General features: G+C 37.5%; 2 protein-coding genes across 2 annotated transcripts in view; one reads left to right on the top strand and one right to left on the bottom strand.

The window, feature by feature from the left end:
* XPNPEP3 (X-prolyl aminopeptidase 3) overlaps positions 1–15493 on the bottom strand; it is a 56797-nt gene that overhangs the window by 41052 nt on the left and 252 nt on the right. The window contains exon 2 of the mRNA XM_082849702.1: positions 6872–6988. Within this exon, the coding sequence (XP_082705828.1) occupies positions 6872–6988 (117 nt within the window). The remainder of the gene's footprint in view (positions 1–6871; positions 6989–15493) is intronic.
* On the top strand, positions 7713–15270 carry DNAJB7 (DnaJ heat shock protein family (Hsp40) member B7; the record flags this gene model as incomplete). The annotated part of the gene is given in 7 exon segments (XM_082849505.1): positions 7713–7800; positions 10629–10693; positions 10697–10966; positions 10968–11052; positions 11055–11106; positions 11108–11295; positions 15215–15270. Coding segments are annotated over 7 exon segments (804 nt in total).

The following is a 15493-nucleotide window of genomic DNA, read 5'->3' as shown; positions in this document are numbered from 1 at the left end:
CACTTAACAATAATAACAGTAAAACAACATCTAATGCTTACTGAACGCTTACTACGTGTCTGTACTATTCTAATTATTTACACGTATCAACTTATTTTATCTTTACAATGACTCTATGACGTGGGGAATTATTATTATTCCCTGTGGTAGCCAGTCTCCACATGCAAGTATGGGAAGATAGCCATGAAACACTGCTGTGTAAGAAAGTTAAATAAGAAGATGGACAATATGTTCTCATTATGTTTAAAAAAAACAAAGGAGAGAGAAAAAAGAATTTAGAAAAGAATCAGAATTTTTATAGTGGTAACCTATGGAGAGTGACATAAACTGAAATTTTCTATTTAACATGATTTATTACATTATTTGAATTCTGTTTCAATGAGTATATATACTCTTATAATTAAAGTCCCAAATAAAGAGAAAAAGAGGTTAAAAAGGGAAACCATGGACAGTCCACTCCATACTCATAACCTACAATGGTTCTTTATCATCTGTCAGATCAAATTCATACTCTTAAGCCACTTTTAACACTTACATTTAAATGTAACATTTTAATGTTCTCTACCAGGTGACTTCAACTTATCTGGCCAACTTTTTTTGGTAACAGCTCTACTGAGATATTTTCATACCATACAATTCGCCCACTTACAAGTGTACAATTCAATGATTTTTGGTGTATTCACAGATTTGTGCAACCATTACCCTAAACAATTTTAGAATATTTCATCACTCCAAAAAGAAATCCCATGCCAATCAATAGTTACTCCCTGTTTCCTCCAAATCCAATCCAGCCCTTGACAACGACTAATCTATTTTCTGCCTCTCTGGGTTTGTCTATAGTACAGATTTCATATAAATGAAATCACACAAGATGTGTTCTTTGGTGACATGGCCAACTTTTTTCTTATCATTCCCCCAATTATTCTGAAATTAATTCCTTCTATATCTTACATAAGTCCAACCTGTTACCTTCCTTACAGTGTGTCCCCTTTCTAAAATTTCTTCTCCCTCCAAAGCAATTCCACTCAAGACTTGGAGCTCAATATATGTTTGTTTTTAGACCCTTCTGATTCAAAAGGCTTTCTTGATTAGCCCAGATCATGTTGATTTGTTCCTTTGAATTACATTTTTTTTAAAGCCAACTATTTTCATATACACATCTTATAGTTGTGTATAAATGTAATCATACCATACTCTTTCAATAGTTAAACACTTTTCCCCCATTTCTTCATTGTTTGAGACCTCACTCCCCTTCCCTCCTTCTACCCACATTAGAACCACCCTCATATTTGTAATTTAGTATGTATCCTTTCCTATTTTTCTCAATACTCATATAATCACATACACATATACCTGCATTTAGGGTTTTTTGAGTCACTAGTGTTTTACAAAAATGGGATACTACACAGTCTTGTGTTTATGTTGTCTTTCTAACACAACAATACCTCATAGAAGTCCCTCCCAACAACTCATTTAGCATAACTTCAACTCATTCTGCTTGATGTCTCCATATTATTTCTTGGGGGAATGTATCATAACTTCCTGATCCATTTCCATACTGGTGGGCATTCATATTATTTTCAGCTTTTTGCTGCAATAATGAACATCTTTCTACTTATATACATAGGGTACTTTTAAATGCCCTATGTACTGTTGCTTTTATTTCTGTGGGATAGTCCCAGGAGAGAAATTAGTGGATCAAACAAAGTCCTTCGAGTTTTCTTAGTACTCATGTTCAGTACATGCAACTCAGCTGTTTATGATTACTTTGGAACTGTCTAGTTGTTTTACCTATGCATAGTTTATCTCTCCAGAAAATTCTGTAGTTCTATCCCATTAATAAATTTTTATTTAACTTTTATTTACCTACAATATAAAAATTTACATTTTTATTAACAAAATTGGTAAGAAACAAAAGAGATAAATAAGAGAGGGCCTTACAGGCCAGGCAAAGCAACAGAGTTGGTCCTAGAAAAGTTCACATCACATTTCTTTCTCTGAGGATTGAGTTGGCTAAGAGTCCCCTGGGGCTCTAGGGTAGACTATCGAACTTTATACCAGAGCCCAAGAACAGCTTAACTATTTATCTCCCTGATAATTATTCATGTTAAGTCTGCCACTGTTACTCAATATTGGAAATTTCCTAATTTACCCAAGCAGCAAATACTCTTTTCTAAAAGCAGAGGCTGGTTATAATTGGTGGATTATCCAACTTTTCCTTTTTGTCATTTTACTTGGTCCCTATCCTGTGCTTTGCTTTTGGTCATTTCCCAGCTATGGTCCATGTAATAAAACTAAACTTAAAAAATCAATTCATTGTGTTTTTAAAAAAACTTTGGAAATAAGAAAATTCACAATATTAATGATCTTAATCAATGTGTTATCTCTCATTTTCATTAATAACAGAGTATACATATATGTATATTAGGAAGTAACTTCTGAAAAAAAGATAAAATTATTTAAAAATCAAAGCAGGATTGCAAAACCACCTTTTTCGCCCTTCAAAGCATTCCTCGTTGCTGAATCTAATTTCATACAAATGACTATATGAGAAATATTTATTTAAAACACTGACTACATTTTCCCAAGCTTACTAATTGTAAACACTATACAGTGACCATTAACTATATGCTTCCAAACTTCTGAAATTTCGAAGAACTCTTCATCACAACAGAAAAATTAACCAAGGAAAAACACACCTTATCAACTGAAGGAGGGAAAAAAAGTGTGATAAAGCAATGAACTTCAACCCTAGAGGTAAACCTGGCAGTTGTTATGGCCTTTGATCATAGAACTAACCATTATAGTCAATCTAGCCTGACTTTCTTCAGATAAAACTGCATCTGAATAGACATTCTGGTAACTTTGTCAAATTGTGAAGTATTAAGAAGCAAAGTCAGTATTTTGTCATGTGGACTCAATTAAGGATAGAAGGGCTACTCTAACAAGTTATTTAATCAATCAAATGCCTAGATGTCACAATCTGGACTCTGTAAATAACAAAGTCTCACAATCAATCCTGAGACTGTGCAGCCAAGAAGAAAAGCTCTTCCAGGACATCTAGGATTGGACCTCTCGAGAGAATGAGAAAAATGTTCTTCATATTTTATCAGCCAGGCAGAAAACCCAGAGAGGAAAAGTTTTATGAAGACAGAAAATGGATGGAAATATGCAAGTCTTTGCTACAATCTAGGTATGTATTTTAATTATTTCCTGAAACTAACTAGGTTAGGATTTTAACGTGGCCTGAAGCAGGGTCCTTGAATTCTGTTTAATATTAGGAGTTTTTTATTGTATATAAGGAAGTAGTGCATAAAATGATCTATTACTATGTAGTTGGAAAATGGGGGTAAAGAAAAAGCTAATAAACATTTCCTTTATAAAGTAAAACACAGACCTCTCTGAAAAAAATGAAATGATCAAATAAATAATTTTAAAATACTCTCAATGGATTTTATTTGCATATACTGAGCAAAACAAGCCAGACAGAAAGGGTTCATACTGTATGATTCTACTTACACGAAACTCAAGAACAGGCAAAACAATCATGTTGATAGAAACTAGAGCAGTGGTTAAGGATGGAGGTGGGGACTGACTAGAAGGGTATGAGGGGACTTTCTGGGGTGACGGAAATGCCCTTTATCTTGAATGGGGTATGGGTTTTATTGGTGTACCTTTGTCAAAACTCACTGAATTGCATATTTAAGCTCTGTGCAATTCACCTAATGTAAATTTTATCACATTAAAAAAAAAAGTATAGCTGGCCCTCCATATCCATAGGTTCTGAATCTGGGGATTCAACCAACCACAGGTCAAAAATATTTGGAAAAAAAATTCCAGAAAGTCGCAAAAAGCAAAACTTCAATTTGCTGTGCATGAGCAACTATTTACATAGCATTTACATTGTATTAGGTATTATAAGTAATCTAGAGATGGACTATAGTATATGGGAGGATGTGCATGGATTGCAGTCATATACTATGCCATTTTAGGTAAGGGACTTAAGCATCCGCAGATTTTGGCATCTGAGAGGGTCCTGGAACCAATCCCCTAAGGATACCAAGGGATGACTATACCACTCTCTAAAGCTGAAATAACTTTTACATCAAGACTTCTCTCACTTGAATTTCTTCTTACCAAAAATATTATATCAAAAAAAAGACTTAAAAAAATTCCCATATAGTATTCTTTGGCATGGGTGTTATGTGCTGTTTTGTGGTTAAGTATGGACTCAGACTTTTGCCGAGTTGGAATTCTGGCTTAACAACCTACTGAGTGACTTGGGGAGAGCTACCAAACTGTTCTGTGCCTGTGTCCTCATCTGTAAAGTGGAGATAATAATAGCACCCACTTCACAAAGTTGTCAGGAGGATTTAATAAATTAATGAAATACTTAGAACAGTTAGCACTATATAAATATTAGTTTTAATTATTACCACAATAAATAATTTACACTTGAAGAGGCTGTCATCCTGGTAATACAAAGCCAGATAGGATCTTGAAAGAGTAAAATTTATAGGGATGACCATTATCCCTATCAAAGTAATTATTTACATGAAAGCCCTGAATTATCTGGTTTTCTCACACAATGGCAAGAATGAGTTAAGTGATTCAGGAGCTTTTTTTTTTTTTCTTTTGTGGTACGCGGGCCTCTCACTGTTGTGGCCTCTCCCGTTGCGGAGCACAGGCTCCGGACGCCGCAGGCTCAGCGGCCATGACTCATGGGCCTAGCCGCTCTGTGGCATGTGGGATCTTCCCAGACCGGGGCACGAACCCGTGTCCCCTGCATCGGCAGGCGGACTCTCAACCACTGCGCCACCAGGGAAGCCCTATCTGTATTCTCTAATTTGTCTATCATATATATGGAACTTGTATAATAATTAGGAAAGGGACTGAGATATTTTCCAAAAGTTTAAAGTACTGGCAAGTACTGGGGAAATATTCCAAACATGAAACCATTTGGAGCAAACCACATAATAGAAACATACTTTTAAACCCCAAACTAACAAACTGACCTTGGCTTTGTAAAAGAGATTTTAAAAAAAGTATTAAATGCCTCTTAATTTTTCTTAATAATTGACTCTTCCTCCACCCCTCAATTATTTTAACACTTCTGTAAGTTTTGCTTCTCTACGTGGAGAAAGATAAGTGATTAACACTTTGGCTATTGTATATCTGGTGGTTTCTTTAACACTGATAATTCTCTTTTAAAATTCTATCTACTTTTATCCCTTCTCACTTACCCCAATCCCTATTGTACAGGAGAATAAAAATTATGATAGGTGGGCTTCCCTGGTGGCACAGTGGTTGAGAGTCCGCCTGCCGATGCAGGGGACACGGGTTCGTGCCCTGGTCCGGGAAGATCCCACATGCCACGGAGCAGCTGGGCCCGTGAGCCATGGCCACTGAGCCTGCGGCGTACGGAGCCTGTGCTCCGCAACGGGAGAGGCCACAACAGTGAGAGGCCTGCATATCGCAAAAAAAAAAAATTATGATAGGTATTCCTTTTCCCCCATAGTTTATATGAACATATGTATATATATGAACTTGTATGTGTGTATTTATTTACATTCATTTTTAACATAGTTAACATGCACATAACACAAATAACAGTCTAGATACAGAGGCCATCATCTTGACAATATGGTTACTAGTTTCAAGGCCTGGAAAATGCAGCTCACCATGTAAAAGTATCTCACCACGAGAAATCAGTAATTTTCAAAGCTGGTAAAACTTAGTATTAAATTGAAGCTACAGGTAGGTTGATTGGATGGAGAAATACTTAAATTAATATCAACTGTATTGCTATTAAGCTTACCTTACAGCTTTGAAAAACTCTGATTTCCTGTGTGTTTCAGTGGTGAGCTGCATTTCCTGAGTCTCAGCCGACTTCCCAGCAGGAATTCCAGTCTGATGAAGAATCAGCAAAAGGAAGCCCTCACTGAGAGACACACTGGTATCATTCACTGAGTGGAGACAGTGAAAGAGCAACATATTTCCAAAGGCAATTTAGATTATTAATATATATGCTTACACAGTAAATACAGATTTAACTTCGCATGGCAGAAGCAACAATTAATCTCCCTTGAAAACCCGACTGATTTTTCTCCAAAGCATTTGGTTTTACCCTGCCTACCTCTTTGGGATGATATTCATTCATCATAGTTCATCCCTTAAGTGTCTTTAAAAAAACAAAACAAAACAAAAAACCTTAGGTATGAATTTGAACAATAGTGATGACACATCTTCCAGCAGGAACGCTGGAATCTTAAAGTAGAAAAAAAAAAATTAGTGAAGTAAACCTTTATCAACTTTTTGCATCACCTTTATCACTGTTATCACTTCTCAAAGTTGTGACAATCACATCTGGAAATCTTGTGTAACCTATATAAAAATATTTTTCTTAATATTGACATGAGCATTTAATGCTTTCAAGAAAAATGTTTCCTAAAATGTCTTTAACACAGTAGTCCACAAAGAATCAATAGTTAGAACACAGTTCTAGACACCATGTTTTAGAAAGTAACAGAATTTTTCTTTAAAAACATCTTGAAATACATACTTTTCACTGATACTTCTGAATTATAAGGCTAATTGTATTTATTGCTCTAGATGGTGCTGTCTATACAGTACTATTAGCCACATGTAGCTGTTTAAATTTAAATTAATTAAAATAAAATTTTAAAAAACTTAGTTCCTCAGTTGCACTAGCAACATTTTAAGTGTACAGTAGCCACTTGTGTATAGTGGCTACTGTATTGGACAGCACAGCTCTAGAACATTCCCACTGCTGCAAAAATTCTATTGGATAGCACAGTTCTAGACAAAGCCCCTAAAGAGAGAGACAGTCATTACAGTTAAAAGGCCTTACCTGGTCTGAGGAGGTGTGGGTGCGTAAAGGGGCTGGGCTGGCCTAAGTATCGGTTTGGAATCCTCCTCTCTGGGATGGGTTGCAGGGAGTACCTTCGCTGTGAACATGACATGCATCCTGAAGGAGAGATAAAGAGGATGAAATGGAACAGTGTACCTAGAAAGTCCCGACAGTATATACACATTTATCTACCTCCAGCAGTAGGATGCTTTAGAAAAATGCAAATTAGTATCTCCTTCAGTATTTATATGGTCCTTCCTCTGGGCCAGCCAGAGCCTGTGTTGGGCCTTAGGGATACAGAAATGAGATTATCTTTACCTTTAGTGACTTTAGTCTACCTGAATATAATAGAGGTATATATACATACAGTATGATTAACGTATGAATAGGAGCTATGGGAACAGAAGAAAGACAACAAACAAAAGCAGGGGAGGGGGTAGGAAGTATTTCATTGAGGTAGTGTTATGCTGTGTCCTAAAATTCAGAAAAAGAGAATTAACATTTTTATTGAGAATATGTGAAGTTTGAGAAAATATGCACATCTTATCTCATTTAATCTTGGAATGTTAGAGCTAGTGAAATGTCTGAAAAATGCTTAATCATATTTAGCCCATAAGAAGTAATATTATTAGCGTTCATTCAGCAAGATTTATTAAGTGTGTGATTGGCACATGCTGGGAAAGACACAAGAATAACACAAGACTATCTGTCCTGGTCTGGAAAGAACATACAGTCTAGTGGAGGTGAGACAGAGCAATACTACATTGTGAACGCAGTGGTGGATTCATACACAAGGTTTTTGAGAGCACAAAAACTAACACAACGCTGTGGGACGGGTACAATGACGATAGGACACAGTGATCTGGGGAACAGAGAAGCACACTACAGGCGCTTGTGTGAGACTGCAGAAGTAGAAATGCCTACTCTGAGTAGGAATTAGTCAGTGAAAGTGACAAGGGGAGCTGAAGGTATCATGAATGAGATTATGAAAGGGAAGGCATAGAAAGCACCACATTCACATGTGCCCATGTGTGCGTGTAGAAGGAAAAGGGATAGAAAGAGAATTTCAGGTCAGTGTTGCTGCTGGTGGGAGAGGAAAAGATCAGCAAGGTAAGGATCAGACCATTGAAGGCTTTGTACACCAAACTAAGGAATTAGATTTTTAACCGTTACGTGAGGTAGGCATTATCATCGCCTTCTTTTTTATTTTTTTTTAACAAATAAGGAATCAGACTCAGAGAAGTAATTTGTGCAATGTTACACAGTTAGTAGTAGGGAAGCTGGGATTCAAACTCAGTTTTATTTAACTTCAAAATCTTTGCTCTTATCCCTCTACTCTGTCACTCAGTAAGTCTTCTCTGCTAAATCCCAACAATACAATTAGTACTGTACAATCTCCCCGTGAACATACAATCACTACCACAGCAAAACGCAGTAAGTCTGGATCAAGTTAAAGGTTTTAGTAGGGATTATAAAGCATGAATGACAGCGTATGTATTTGGAGAGTTAAGAAGTCTTAAACATTAACTTTGAATTAAATTTACAAAGGGTTATTGAGAAAAATTATAGCTTCTTGAATGATTAAAAAGACAGAGAAAATGGTACAGGTTTCCAGGCAGTATGAAAATACAGTTAAGAATAGTGGGAAATGAGAAAAAGGACAAAATATTAAGTATTTCCTGGAATCTGTCTTTAGAAAATGTACAGAATACATATTAAGGAATATGCCCAGTCTACACAGGTTGAAAGCTTAACAAAGATGAGGCAAGCAATTTACAAAAATACAGAGAATCCTGCTAAGTGACACCACAGGGAAGCAATCAACAAAGACACTACCAGACAAACAATTCAGCTTTTTCCACATAAATTCGAAGCCAGGTAGGGGTGGTAAGGTATGGAAGGGGGAATCTATAGATTAAGTAAGCCTTAAAAGACATTATCAACCAACTGTAATATGTGAACCTTAACTGGATCCCGATTCAAGCAACAAACTGTAAAACAAATACATTATATTTATGAGATCACTGGAAATTGGGACAGTGATTGCATATTTGATGGTATTACGGAAGTAATATTTGTTTTAACGTGTGATAATGGTGTTGTGATTATGTTAAAAAGAAACTTATCTTTTAGAGATATAAATAGAAATATTTACAGATGAAGTGATATGATCTCAGGTTTGTCTCAAAATAATATGGGGGTGGGGTGGATTGCGGAGAGGATGAATGGGGATTTGAATGAAACAAGACTGGCCATGAGTTGATAATTATTGAAGCTGTGTGATGGGTACATCAGAGTTCATTATACTACTCTACTTATGTATATGTTTGAAATTTTCCATAATAAAAAAGTTGAAGAAAAAAGAAAGATGAAGCGACCATAGAGAAAAATGAAGGAAATAAGCATGTACTCCAGAAGGCAATCTAAGACAAAGAATTAAAGGCAGCATGGTATAGTAGAAAAAAGTGCTAGTTCTAGTTTAGTTCTACTATCTACATGATCTTGGCATGTTACATAACTCTTCTGTACTTATTTCTTCATCTGTGAAATAAAGCCGTTATATTAGGTAGTGGCTTTCAAATTTTTAAAACCAAGACCCACAGTAAGAAATATATTTTATACAGTAACCTAGTATATACAGACATATATATGTATAATGTATATAGAAATTTCACTAAATACTATTCTTTCTGTGACTGTTATTTTTGCTGCCCTATTCCATTAAAAATAAGCTTGCCTCAGTGCACTAAAATGATTTTATTACTGCAGTGTCTGGAATGGTGGCCTCCAGAAGATACATCCACATCCTAATCTCCAGAACTTGTGACTGTTAATTGGAAAAAGGGTTTTTGCAGATGTAATTAAGGAACTTGAGATGAACGGATCATCCTGCATTATCTGGGTTGATCCTAAATCCAATGACATGTGTCCTTGTAAGAGAAATGCACAGGGAGAATTGAGACAGAAGAGGAGGAAGCAGTGTAACCATGGAGGCAGAAACAGAAGAGATGTGGCCACAAGCCAAGGAATATGTATAGCCACCAGAAGCTGGAAGATGGGAAGAACGGATTCTCTCCTAGTGCCCCGGGAAGGAGTGTAGCCCTGCTGACAAATGATCTCGGGCTTCTGGCCTCCAGAACTGTGAGACAATACATTTCTGTTGTTTTAAGCAGACATGTTCATGGCAATTTGTTATGGTAGCCTCAGGACTAATACAATGACTTACTAAGGTTGAAATAAATATGTCCAGTGCTTGATTATTTTTTCATAGTTCACAAATTCTTCATTTTTTCAAACCAAAACATGGAACAACTGAGAAGTAAGTTATTAAAGCTCAGTAACCCAGAGGTCATATTATGCAAGAGGTATGCTGTGGCCATAAACAACAGCTCCCACTGGTTTATAAGGCACTGTTTGAGGCTTCCAGGAAAATATAGGGGAAATAGTCCAGAGGGTTAAGGATGGTCTGGTATGACTCTGGACTAGCTCTCTTTGGAAGGTCTAGTTCCTACCCCAACCCCATAATGACACCACAATGCAGCCCTCCCTGACATAAGCTTGTAACTCTGCTTGCCATATAATCAGTATCCTAATGTGTCCTAGCAGTGGTCCATGGTAATAACACTGTCTTCAATGTAAAAATGTGCCTAACTGCAGTCACTGCCTCTACCACCATCACCAGCAGAGCCTAAGCTGAGAGGAAACCACGGTTCTCACTACCCTGAGCACCCCTTTCCAACCATCTGTTACAACATAGTGGATTACTATGAAGTTCTAGAATTGCAGAGATATACTTCACCTGTGGACATTAAAAAGGCTTATTGAAAAGTGGCACTTAAATGGCACCCTGATAAAAATCCAGAAAATAAAGAAGAAGCCGAGAGAAAATTCAAAGAAGTAGCTGAGGCATATGAGGTATTATCAAATGATGAAAAACGGGACATTTATGATAAATATGGCAAAGAAGGATTAAATGGTGGAGGCAGAAGTCATTTTGATGATTCTTCTGAGTATGGCTTCACATTCCGTAAGCCAGATGATGTGTTTAAAGAAATTTTTCGTAAAAGGGACCCATTTTCATTTCATTTCTTTGAAGACTTGCTTGAGGACCTTTTTTTTTTTTTTTTTTGAAGACCTTTTAAATAATCCAGGAAGCTCCTATGGAAGCAGAAACAGAGGTGAAAGATCTTTTTCTCTACATCCAGTGAATATCCAGCTTTCGAGAGATTTTCTTCATGATACAGGATATATACCATGTGGTTCACTGGGCCATGAGGGCCTTCATTCATTCTCTTCCCTGACATTTGACGACAGTGGGATGGGCAACTACATATCTGTTACAACTTCAGGTAAAATTGTTAATGGCAGAAATACCAATACAAAGAGAATTATTGAGAATGATCAAGAAAGAGACAAAGACAATGGTGAGTTTAAGTCCTTTCTTTTAAATGGTATGGCAGATGAAGAGAGCTTTGCTGAAGAATGCAGTTGGAGAAGACGGTCATTCAACAATTATTCACCAAAGTCCTGCAGCCCCAAACATGTATCTCAAAATACTTTTGCAACTGGAATCCCTCTATTTTCTCAGCAGGATTCAAAGAAGGTGGTAAGAGGAAAAAAAAGAAGCATAAAGAGGTACAGAAGAAGTCAACTAAAAGGAATCATTAAATTGACTCTTCAGACACATTATGTTCATATAACATTTGAACACAGCTCTTTATGTGCTTCTTTTTTTTAAATTTTATTTTATTTATATTTTTATACAGCAGGTTCTTATTAGTTATCCACTTTATACATATTAGTGTATATATGTCAATCCAATTCATCACACCATCTTTGTGTGTTTCTGTTAGAGTTTTGCAGATAATATTTGTTTAATACCACACTAAGATTATGTTTTTAACGTATTTAGCAGGACTGTAAACATCTGATGAGTGGCTGTTTGGATTAGGTATGTTAGAAAAAGATGAATTTGTGGTAACAGTGATACTAAGAATTTAGAAAACAGCAAAGATTAATGAGTTTTGAAATTTTAGCTAAGGTAGCCAGGAAAAAGATCTAAATGAAATGAAGGAGTTAGCCATGTGGATATTTGGTCAAAGAAGATTCCAGGCAGCAGGACTAGCAAGCGAAATGTCCCTAAAGCAGACTGTGTAAGGTGTGTTTGAGGAACATGGAGATCAGTGTGGCCAGTTATGAGAGCAAGTAGATGAAGTAAGAAAGGTAACAGAAGACCAGATTATGCAGGGACTGCTAGATCACAGTATGAACTATGTTATAATTGTCAGACAGGAAGCCAATGGAGGCTGTGAGCAGAAGAGTGACATAATCTGACATACTTAAACAGGCCTGTGCTGGTTGCCGTCATTAAAAACAGACTCTAAGTAAGCAGGGGTAAAAGCAGGGAAATGCAGGCTACTGCCACAATCCAGGCCAGAGACTGCAGTAGCTTGGCCAAGGTGGTGGAGGCGGTGGTGGTAAAGAGAGATCAGACTCTGGATATATTCTAAAGGTAGGGCCAAATGGAATTTGCTGACAGACTGGATGTGGGGTATGACAGAAGTCAGGATTTTTGGCCTTAGCAACTGAAAGAAGAGAAGTGCCATTAATCTGAGATAGGCCTGGAGGTGTTAAATTTTGGATGTGCTACATTCAAGGTACCCGAATTTATTAAGCAACAAAAAAAGAATTTCCTACGTTGACTTGCATCCTGCATGTTCCCTGTCATTGAATTCTTCCTATTTTTTTAACAAACAGATCTTATTGATCATATTAATCTTTTATCTTAGAAATATAATTACTATAAATTTTAATGTGACTAAAAGGAGCAAATAATCTAGTAGCACTTAAAACCCAACCACCTTTCGAAAAACATAGTTCAGTGATATATAGCAATGCAACAAATTTTGAAACCAGAAAAAATTCTAGGATCGACTATTTTTTTTTTTTTTTTTTTTTGCGGTACGTGGGCCTCTCACTGCTGTGGCCTCTCCCGTTGCGGAGCACAGGCTCCGGACGCACAGGCTCAGTGGCCATGGCTCACGGGCCCAGCCGCTCCATGGCATGTGGGATCTTCCCGGACCGGGGCACGAACCCACGTCCCCTGAATCGGCAGGCAGACTCTCAACCACTGCGCCACCAGGGAAGCCCACAATTACTTGCTTTTTTGTCCGTCTCGCATGATGGTAGAAACTTTTTTTGTGTGCTTAGTTCTCCTATGTGGTGCTCAATTAATGTTAATAGAATTAACTGCAAACAGGCTTTTAAAAATTATTTTCTACTTATTCTTTAATGTTTTCAATATTTCCCTTCCTCATCTCACACTTATATTTAAATGATCTAGTCTTTTAAAATATAAAACTTACTTATGCATCATTAATGCTTTATTTTGCTTTTTCTCAAATGACTAGAAGGTGTTAATAACTATATCACAACTAATGAAATCACACTCTTAATTAGCCAAAGCATTTTCACTTTAGGAATGCATGACTTTCACAGAATAGGAAGTTACCTATGGTACTCAATACCCTGTTCCCAGAGTCTTCCTAAGGAAAAGCACCCAAGAGCACCACAGACATTTGAAGTTCTATTTATGAACATCTAAAGTCGGTGGAATTTTCAAATTCTAAAACTTTATAAAATCCCAGAATAACATACTTACAACCCATTATTGCCTTTCTTGGGCTCCCATGTCACTTGAGTCAAGCCTCTATTACCATCCTTTGCTATATATATTCATTTATTTGTTGCTTCTCTATCATCTGACTAGACTGTAACTCCAGGGAAGTGGAGATTCACCCACTATGACTGCTAACTCAAAAGTTACTGAATGAAGATACATTCTTTCTGGCTCAATAAAAAGGTCCAAAAGGACTCAAATAAGCAGAGTAAGACCTAGCAGAGGTATAACAGAAAAAGGACTAGATGGGAATCATACAACTAACATTCCTGACCTGCTACTTGTGATATCGTGTTAGTTTCAGTTCCCCATCAGTAAAATATTTGCTCTAACTTACTGGACTTGTGAAGATCCAAGGAGATCATTCATTCATTCATTCAAAAAGCCTATATATGTATATTATGATGTTAATATGAGAAGTGGTTAAATTTACTTATTCCACTGAAGCAAAATGAAGCATAATGACTACATTTTTCCAGGACACTGGTGTGTATAATCTAGTACCTAGCTCTAAATTTTGATTAATCAGGTTTTACACAAAGCCTCAACAAATGGAAAAAAGTTACAAGCAAAGAATGGTTCCAGCTCTAAATCACAAGTTATGGCCTCTGTGATCAAGACTGACTAACTGTGGGCTTCCCTGGTGGCGCAGTGGTTGAGGGTCCGCCTGCCAATGCGGGGGACACGGGTTTGTGCCCCGGTCAGGGAGGATCCCGCACGCCGCGGAGCGGCTGGGCCCGTGAGCCATGGCCGCTGGGCCTGCGCTTCCGGAGCCTGTGCTCCGCCACGGGAGAGTCCACAGCGGTGAGAGGCCCGCGTACCGCAAAAAAAAAAAAAAACAAAAAGAGACTGACTAACTGCATATCTATTCACCTACTCCCATGGAGAGGGACAGCTTTATGGAACTTAAGTGTTAGAAGCAAAGAGCAAGTTCTGTGCACTTAACAATGATTACTTTTTAGTTTTACTTTCTAGAGTAAGGAGTAGGTCTTGATATAATTACCATTCCATTTTCAATAAATTCAGGTATACCAACGTAAGAAACACGTCAAGACTTAACACTGGTGTCAAATACCATATGCTCCGGCTCACACATTGTTCACCTATCGGCCCCCAAAACTAAAATATGATCCAATGGCAGATCTGCCTGAAAGACGATTCAGCTTTCACCGATCAAGCTTCATGTTCACTGCTTGCGACAGAATACACCCTAAAAAAATGCCCCGCCCCCCATTCCTGGACTACTCTATCTTGCCTTTTCTTTTTTTAAGTTTTTTTTGAATTTTATTTAATTTATATTTTTATACAGCAGGTTCTTATCAGTCATCCATTTTATACACGTCAATCCCAATCGCCCAATTCATCACACCACCACCCCCACCCCTCCGCGGCTTTCCCCCCTTGGTGTCCATACGTTTGTTCTCTACATCCGTGTCTCAACTTCTGCCCTGCAAACCAGTTCATCTGTATCATTTTTCTAGGCTCCACATATATGCGTTAATATACGGTATTTGTTTTTCTCTTCCTGACTTACTACCTTGCCTTTTCGAGCAAGGCTTTCAGACATAAAAAGCCTCAGGAGTATTTTCAAATATTACCTCTTCTGAGAGGAACTACTCAAAGGATGTGTAGTACTAAACATGTGTTTCCCGTATATTCTGCAGCCAGCTCTCACGTCTACTCTTTGAAAACACGAAAATCCGACTGTAAGTTAACCTAACAGAAACAAGAGCTACGTGATGTGAGACACTGTGTCACCTGGGCAAGTGTGATAACTGACACAACTTCCATGAGTCCGAGTTACTTTGAAGACAGCCCCTCTGGGAAGACAGCACACCCTTTTCTCTCTGCAGTCATTTCAACCTCTTAGAATACCTCAACTGCAGAAAGAACCCCGGGCCCACCCTTTTCCAGGGACAGGGGGTAGAGAAGAAATCCAAGGA

The sequence above is a fragment of the Leucopleurus acutus genome (genome assembly GCF_964270905.1).
Source record: "Leucopleurus acutus genome assembly, chromosome: 11".
Classification (NCBI taxonomy): domain Eukaryota; kingdom Metazoa; phylum Chordata; class Mammalia; order Artiodactyla; family Delphinidae; genus Leucopleurus; species Leucopleurus acutus.
The sequence above is the reverse complement of the archived record's forward strand: the minus strand, read 5'-3'. Positions and strand labels throughout refer to the sequence as shown.